Source organism: Petaurus breviceps, unplaced genomic scaffold, assembly GCF_028583685.1.
Source record: "Petaurus breviceps papuanus isolate PSGF00001 unplaced genomic scaffold, PetGlider_PUasm1.0 555, whole genome shotgun sequence".
Taxonomy (NCBI): Eukaryota; Metazoa; Chordata; class Mammalia; order Diprotodontia; family Petauridae; genus Petaurus; species Petaurus breviceps.
In genome coordinates, this window is record NW_027186373.1 from 316,603 (window position 1) to 325,203 (window position 8,601).

Here is an 8,601-nt window from a genome sequence, read left to right on the forward strand (position 1 = left end):
CTCTCGGTCTCCCTCTCTCCCTCTCTCCTACCTCCCACTCGATTTTTCTCCCTCTATGTCTCTCTGCCTCTCTCTCTCTCTGTGTCTGCTCTGTTTTCCTCCCTCCTCCCTCGCACTCTCTGTATTTCTCTCCCTCTCTGTCTCTCGGTCTTTGTCTCTGTCTCTCTGTCTATCCCAATTATGTCTGATACCCAGGGGCACACCACAGGACATCTGCCTGCCCCAAGTCTCTCTTCAGTCCATTCTCCATTCAGGAGCCAAAGTGATTTTCCTAATGCACAGGTCTGACCACCGACTGAGTAACTCACACACACACACACACACACACCACTCAATCCATTAAGATAGGCCTGTACAACTTGCAGACCCGGGTGCTTGCAGACTGCAGGCAGAAGGATTTCTGGCAGCCCTGGGAAGAGGTGGAGGGAAACATCCTCTGTATGTAGAGGAAAGCCCTTGGTTGTAGCCCCGGCCTCACCACCTCCAAGAGCAAAGCCAAAGCGCTCTTCCCATCCTGGTCTGTTTCTGCCTTTCCATTCTGCTCCTGCTCTGCTTCCCCTCACATCTTCTCTGGCCCAGTTAAAAGGTCCTTGCTGTTTCTCACACATGCCTCTCCATTTCCTGACTCCATGCCTTTGCACTGGCTGGGTCTCCTACCTGGCATGCCGCCCTCCTCCCACCATCCTGGCTCCCACCTTCCCTTCCTTCCCTGCCTTTGCCCTGCCGATCATCTCCAATGTCCCCTCTCCAGAGCTCATTCAGTGTTTCCCCCATTTAGACTGTGAGCTGGACAGCTGCAGCCTTTCTTTGCCTCCTCAGCCACCCAGCAGGGAGCAGGGAGGGGGTGCTGGGCACTGGGTGTTGGGCCTGAAGGGAGGAAGATGAGCTCAAACTTGGCCTTTGAGGCTTAGTGTGACCCTGGGCAAGTCACTGGATCACTATCTGCCTCGGTTTCCTCACCTGTAAAACAGATACCAGGAGCACCTACCTTACCTGCCAGGGCTGAGAGGATCAGATATTTGTTAAGCACCTGGCAGGCTTTGAACCTCTATGTAAATGCTAAGGATTGTCATTAGTGAGTGATTAACAAATATTCCTTTACCCAGATTGCCGAGCTAATGTCTGAGTCTGGATTTGAGCTCAGCTCTCCTTGTCCCCAAGGCAGGAGCTCTCTCCACTACAGAATACTGGCTGGGGCTGCCCAGGGTAAGGATAAGGCATTCAGGGGTAGCAGATGGTGTGAGCTGGCAAGGGTCTGGATGGGCCCCACAGGAAGGTACCATCTGAATGGACCGTTCCTGCTTTATGAGCTGTCCCACGAAATACCAAAGCAGTGGAGAAGAGAGGCGGGCCATGTGCCCTCTCCTCAGGGAGCCAGGTTTTCCCCGAGCACAAGGAGAAGGTGAAGGCTGAAGGAGGCCTGGTTAACAGCCAATGAGAGGCAGTTGGGGGCGCCAGAGGGCCCAGAGCCCTGTGCCTGGAGTCAGGAATGCAGCATCAGAAGAGTGACCCTGGGCAAGTCACTGTTCCTCAGTTTTCTCATCTGTAAAACGGGCCTGTTGTGAGGGAGGATCAGAAGAGAAGATCATATAAATGGTTTAACACGGTGCCTGGCATATTGGAATGACTTCCTCTGAGCAATGCTGGACAGCCTGACCCAGGCTGGTGAGCCCAGCAAGCCTCGCTCCTCCTTCCCCTTTCCAGTCTGACACCCAGAGCAGGATCTGGGCTGGCCCCTCAGCAGTCCGTTGAGGGAGACCCCCAGGGAGGTGATTTGCCCAGGGCCCTAGAGATAGCCCTGGTGACTCTGCTTCCCACCCGTGCAGTGTTTTATGGTACAGAGCCTCCCTTCTCACCTTCTGCCTAGCTCCCCCCCTCCATTCTCTCTGTTAGCCAGTGCTGTCATTTCCCTTTCCCTCAGCTCCACAAAGGGGACTTCCAACGGTTAAGGAATGCAGGCTCACAGACCAGAAGAGATGAGAGGGGCCTCTGAGGCCACAGTCCATTCCAACTGGCTCATTTTACAGATAAAGAAACCAAGGCCCCAAGAGACTTGGCCACATGCCCCAGGCCACCCAGTTAGGAGGTGAGAGTGGTCCTGTGACTCCAGAGCTGCTCTTCCTTGCTCCCACACTACCCATAAGAGTGCTGTTGGCTCCCTTGGGAGAAGTGGGCTCCCCCTCCCTGGAGGTCTCTGTCTGAGGGGACTCTGGCTGTTAGGCAGGCTGGACACGAGTCCTGAGATCCAGACACCTCAAACAGGGACTGGGGCAGCCTCCTCACCAACAAGCAGGCAGGCCCAGGGGATCAAATGGCAAGCTCTCATCATCAGGGATTGATCAGCAGCAGAGCCAGGCCCTTGCTGTGGAGCCCAGAGTAGAAGGTGGGGGTGGGGTTGAAGAAGGTTCAAGGAAGCAAATCCAGACATCTCCAAACTCAGGAGTTTGGAAGAGGAGGTGGCTGGGAGTTGGAGGAAGCGCCCATCCTGGAAGCTGAAGCCCCCAAAGCATCAGAGCTTTGGACTTCCACGAAAGCCTGGGAGAAGGGCGACGAAGGCACCACTTTGTTCCCAGGTTCCATATGCTTTGGATTGCTCTTCAAATTTTAATGAGGTCTAAGAGATGGAGCTTGCCCTGAGTCAGGAAAACCAGGGGGTTCAGATTCCACATGAGACACCGACTAGCTATGGGTGAACCCCTGGGTAAGCCAGGAAATTACAGTCTCCTCATCTGAAAGGGGGATCAGAATAACAGCACCTACCGCTGGGGGTAGTTCTATTAAATGAAAAAGTGCCTGAGTAGGGGAGCTGGCCAGATCTATAGGGGCGTGAGTAGGCCGGCTGGGAGACGGGATCTGGCCCTCCCTGTCCCCAAGGCCATTGCCTTCCCTTGAAGAAGGGAGGCTGGGCATCTCCCTTCCTGGCAGCTGGTCGCCATCCCGACTCTAGCCCTACATGCCTCCCACTCCCTTCCTACCAAACTCTGCTGACCATAAAGAGAGTCGCGAATAGCACAAAAGGAGAAAACGTCCATCTAAATGAGAATACGCGAAGAATGCGCCGGAGGGAATGGCCGCTTCGGCTGGAAGGGAGAGCAGAGCTCCGCTCCCAGCGGGAGAGTGGAGGCCACTCTCTGCAGGCCCCGCCTGCCCAAGGCTGTGAGGAGCCGCGCAGACTCCTCGGCCCTCTGCCCCCGGGGCCCTTCCTCCCCGGACTCCCCCATCTTCCTCTCCTGTAAAATGGGGGTAGGGAGAGCGTGCTTCCCCGGGCTGGAACTTAGCACAGTGGCTGGCACACAGGAAGTCCTTTAAACATGCCTGCTGCTCTCCCCCCCAAGGTCCCCCGAGGGTGTGTGCAAGCTGAAGGCAATCCCTCAGCCAGGGACGCTCAGTCAGCCAACAAGCCTAAGCTGCCTACTGTGTGCCAGGCATTCTCTGGGCCAGTCAGAAGCCACGCCTCCCTCCTGGTCTCCTGCCCGGGCAGAGGCTGGCCCTTCCCCATCGTGCCCGGGCGCAGCTCAGTGACAATGGCAGCCAACCCACAGCAGCTGTATTCACGGTGTCGCTTGAAAGCTCCCCCACGGGGCAGGATGTGTCCTTCCAGCTCCATTCCCACCACCTGAAGGACTCCAGAGAGCCTGGATGACCTGGCGACGGAGGCCATTTGGGCTGGATGGAGGGTCAGGCTTTGGAGCCTTCGGCAGCAGCGGCCAGACCCTGGCTGGGCGGAGGGACCAAGGCTGAGGGGACCGGACCAGGGCTGAGCGGCCGGACCCAGGCTGGGCGACGGGACTTGGACTGGGCGGCGGGACCCGGGCTGGGCGGCCGGACCAAGGCTGAGGCACGGGACCAAGGCTGAGGGACCTGACCCGGGTTGGGCGTCGGGACCCGGACTGAGGGACCGGACCGGGCTGGGAGGCGGGACCCGGGCTGGGCGACAGGACCAGGGCTGAAGGAACGGACCCGGACTGGGCGGCGGGACCAAGGCTGAGCGGCTGGACCCGGGCTGGGTGGCAGGACACGGGCTGGGCGGCAGGACCAAGGCTGAGGGACGGGACCAAGGCTGAAGGACGGGACCAAGGCTGAGGGACCTGACCTGGGATGGACGGCGGGACCCGGACTGAGGGGCCGGACCGGGCTGGGCGGCCGGACCCGGGCTGGGCTGTTGACCAAGGCTTTACCTGGCCTCAGGGCTGGAGTGGGACATTGTGGGATGAGCGCCGGACTCTGTGTCCCAGCAGGGCCCCAGCGGAGGAGCAGGGTGGGGTGCAGGGGCGGTGTTTGCCAATCTTTGGTTTCTTTTTGTTAATTTGCACTATTTGAGGGGAGGTCAGAGCTGCGCTCCTGCTTAGGGGGGTATTGAGCAGACTGATCCGGGCCCGATGGGACCGAGCACTAGCTTATGGCCTCAAACAGTTTTCAGATAGGAAGCCGGAGGAAGGATCCCAGCTGTCCCTGATCCCTGGGTAACCTCGGTGACAAGGGAACTTCCCCTCTCACTCAGCCTTTTGTGAACGTCCAAATTTAGTTTAATCTCTAACCTGACCTAGTTACCTAGAGAGTTACCTAGAGAGTCTGTTTAACTAGGCGTGTTTCCTTAGAGCATGTATGAGAAGGCATGGAAGGAAGGGTGGGATTATGGGATCGCTCCTCCCTCTGACTTCTGTGACCCCAGAGCGAGGTACCAGATCGCGGCGCATGAAAGGACAGCTTCTCGGTGTGTGTCCGTAACTTGGTCAAGAAGAAGCTTGGGAGAATCCGCACCTGCACTCAGGGCTCACTTTCAGCACTGGCCTTCAGCCCCCAGGCTGCGCTGAGGCAGGTCAAGCCTAGGCTTTTCCCTCTCTGATTTCTGCTTGGTGTAGATTTATTTCAGCGGCCGCTACCGACTTCGTGAACTCGGACAGGAGCTGGCTGTCCCGGAGCAAAAACCCCTGAAAGCACAGTGCTGGAAGCTGGGCAGGGGAAGGGAGAGAACGCAGCTCAGGAATGACAGAAGCCTTCTTCCCCTCCCCCTTCTCCTCCCTTCCCCATCTCCCTTCTTTCCCCCCTTCTCCTCCTCCCTTCTTTCCCTCCCCCTTCTTTCCCCCCTCCCCCTACACACACACTACAGTCCAACTGCATGCCGCAGTTGCAAAGTTCCTTGCACACATCACTCTATCTCTTCCGTTCCTGTTCCCCCTCCCCCCACCCCCACCCCCAACTCCCTCCTCCTCACTTTGGCCTCCTGACTTTCCTGGTCTGAGTTCAAAACCCACTCTCTCCTGCCAGAGACCTTTCTATAGCTGCTAATGTCTGCCCTAGGAGAAGGCCCACTATTGACAATTTGTGTTTAGAGTGAGGGGCTTGGGGGACCCCTTCCCCCCACAGACTCTTCTTCTTGGATACAGGGGGGGAAAGCAACAGAAGATCAAGCAATCAGTCTGCATTTCTGAAGTGTCTACCACGTGCCAGGCTAGAACAACAGGTCCGAGAGCCAACATCCTCTGGGATCCCCGCAGCGGAAGGCTCTGGGCAGCCAGGTGTGACCCCCACGGAGGGAGGGGAAGAAGAAGCAGCAGGATCCTTCAAAGGTGGGGAAGCATCTCCCCAGAAGAGGCCAGGAGGTCAAGGTGCAGAAGGGTCAGCTCCTCCCCTAACACAGAAGCAGTGCCTGCTTGGAGTTCCCTAACCCAAAATGCCAGGCAGGGCAAAGGGTAGAAAAGGAGAGGGGTGTCTCAGTGGACATGGAGATGGAGGAGGGAGGAAAGGGGGGATGTGTGGGTTCTCTTATTTCTTCCTGGAATTCTCCCCCACATTTATACCATATAGTCTGTATAAAATAAATTCAATTTTAGGGGGCGGCTAGGTGGTACAGGGAATAGAGCACTGGCCCTGGAGTCAGAAGGACCTGAGTTCAAATCTGGCCTCAGACACTTAACACTTACTAGCCATGTGACCTTGGGCAACTCCAATTGCCCTGCCTTCCCCCCTCCAAAAAGCAAATATATGTATATATGTGTATGTGTGAGTGTGCATAACTTTTTTTTTAATTCCAGTTTAAAAGAAAGTTCAGGTCCCTAGGTCCCCAGCCCCTACTCCATTTCTGCCAACCCCTCTCAGTGGGCTCTGTGCCTAGGCCTTAAGCAGAGTCCCTAAGCTTCTCTTTGCATATTTCATTCTCCAAGCAAATCCTGCTCTCCCCCTGCTCCTTCCTGTCTCAGCAAACCCATTGAATAAGGTGGGGAAAAGTGAGGAGGGAAAAGCTGCAGAGTAATGGGGGTGGGGGTGGGGGGGGCTAGCAGGGCACTACTGTCGAAGGCCTGGGGTCTGTGTCATATCAGAAAGTGTCAAAGAAATTGATGGTGTCCAGCCTGAAGGACTGGGAGAACCTGAGCTTGGAATGACTGGGAGAGGAGCTGGCCAAGGTCTGGTTGGACAAAAGGAGGCAGCGTGATAGGGGATGGCTGAAGGGTCAGGAGGCTTGATGTTCCCAGGAATGATCAGAGCTGGGCACACAGGGAAAAGGGTTGTGCCAGGAGGGAGTGAGCTCCCCTCCACTGGCAGCATACAAGCGAATGCTTGAGGTCCTCGAACATGAAGCCACATATTGTTGGCAGCAACTTTGTTTTGAAAGTGGCTCTGAGAGGGGTGGCTAGGTGGCACAGTGAGTAAGAGCGCCGGCCCTGGAGTCAGGAGGACCAGAGATCAGTTCTGGCCTCAGATAAAAAAGCTGGCTGTGTAATCTTGGGCAAGTTACTTATCCCCAATTGTTTTTAATAAAAAAAAAAAACAAAGAAAAAACCCATGTATATCCTTTAGTCAGTCAGCCAATAAGTGCTGACTGGCTGCCTCTGTCCTATCTGTTCAAATTTTCAGCCCTCTATGGAAGTTCAGGGGTCTAGTAAGAAAGGCCCAGCCCAGGAAATGGGGTGTGTTGAGTGAAAGCCACTCCAAGTGCCACAGCAGCCAAGTGAGGGATAGCTGGAGGTCCATTGTCTCCCAGGGAGAAGCTTCCACAAAAAAAGGACACAGGAGCTTGACAGATATGGGCCACAAGCTCAAAGATGGAGAGAAAGGATCCACATGCCCCAAGAGGTTTCCAGCAGCATTTCCTGTAGGAGAAAAGACTGCAATGTCTCCTGGAAAGTAGGTGTTCTTTGATTGGGGAATGACTAAACCAGGAATGAAATGAATGAATGGAATGGTATAGAATGCAATGGTTCTTCCAGCCTGCTCTGGAAGAAACAATGAGGCATGCTGGGCCCAGAAAAGCCCAGGAAGACTTAGATGGAATGATGCAGATTGAAGTAAGCAGGACTAAGAACCAACATACACAAGACTACAGGAATATAAATGAAAAGAACCAGACACCAGAAATCCAGATGAAACCCCGAGCCTGGCAGAGACAGGGAAACGCACTTGTGCTGTGGGTAGGGGACGCTACATACACTGTCAGCTTTGATGTGCTGTGGGTAGAGGACACCACACAATGTCAGCTTTGATGTGCTGTGGGTAGGGGACACCACACACTGTCAGCTTTGATGTGCTGTGGGTAGGGGACACCCCACACTGTCAGCTTTGATGTGCTGTGGGTAGAGGACACCACACACTGTCAGCTTTGATGTGCTGTGGGTAGGGGACACCACACAATGTCAGCTTTGATGGAGGACTTGGTTACTTATGCTGAATTGCTGTTTTTGTTTTCGATTCTTTGTTACAAGGATTGGCTGGGGTGGAGCAGGGGAGAGGGATATACTGGGCATTAAAAGTGATATCAAAACAATTTCAATAAAATATATGTTTAAAGAAAAGTCAGGTCAAGGGTGGTTGCATGAAAAATCTACTGCCCTCTAGGGACTGAGAAACATAAGGGTTGTTGGTGGAAAAAGCTCAGGGTGAGGCCTGCTATGGCCTCATCGGCAGAGCAGAAGCTGGGTCTGCCCACACATGGCCACCCCAAATCACTGCTGCCCCTCCCAGCCTTTCATGATGAAGAGCTCCCTCCCAGAGCCAGAGGTCCCCAGGAGCCTCCTGAAACACCTGTCAGTTGCAGCATCATAGAATCCAGTGGTCCATGGTCTTCAGTTCTACCCATGGCAAGAAAAAAATACTGGAAAGATATGGACAGCGCCACTGATTTCCTGTGGGAAGATTACTGGGCTTTGAACAAGCAAAGTAAGGGGTCCCGTGTACACAGACACCTTGGTGGAGCTGTGGAGTCTATGACAGCATAGACAGACTATGGCAACAGCAGCAGGGAGGGGAGAGGTCAGATCCAGCCTCAGACGGGCAGAAGGACTTTACTGCTCTCTCTGCCTTAGTTTCCTCATCTATAAGACAGACAAAAATAGCACCACAGGTTATGAAGATAAGGCTGGGCAGCTATGTGGCAGAGGGGATGGAGGTGAGTTCAAATCCAGCCTTGGATATGGACTAGCTGAATGACCCTGGATGAGTCATTTCAGCCTGGTCTGCCTGTTTTCTCATCTGTAAAATGAAAATGATAATAGATCTATCCCCCAGCATTGTTGTGAGGATCAAATAAGATACAAATTGTAAAGCACTTAGTGTGGTGCCTTGGACACAGTAAGTGCTATGCAAGCCTTAGGTGCTGTGTTTGTA

General features: G+C 54.6%; 1 protein-coding gene across 1 annotated transcript in view; it reads right to left on the bottom strand.

Annotated features, from left to right (window-relative positions):
* Positions 1–3,678: 3,678 nt before the first annotated feature.
* Positions 3,679–8,601, bottom strand: part of LOC138172929 (uncharacterized) — a 25,622-nt gene continuing 20,699 nt past the window's right edge. The window contains exons 2-4 of the mRNA XM_069102783.1: positions 7,428–7,485; positions 4,884–4,952; positions 3,679–4,224 (exon numbers count right to left, since the gene is read on the bottom strand). Coding sequence (XP_068958884.1) covers positions 3,679–4,224; positions 4,884–4,952; positions 7,428–7,485 — 673 coding nt within the window. The remainder of the gene's footprint in view (positions 4,225–4,883; positions 4,953–7,427; positions 7,486–8,601) is intronic.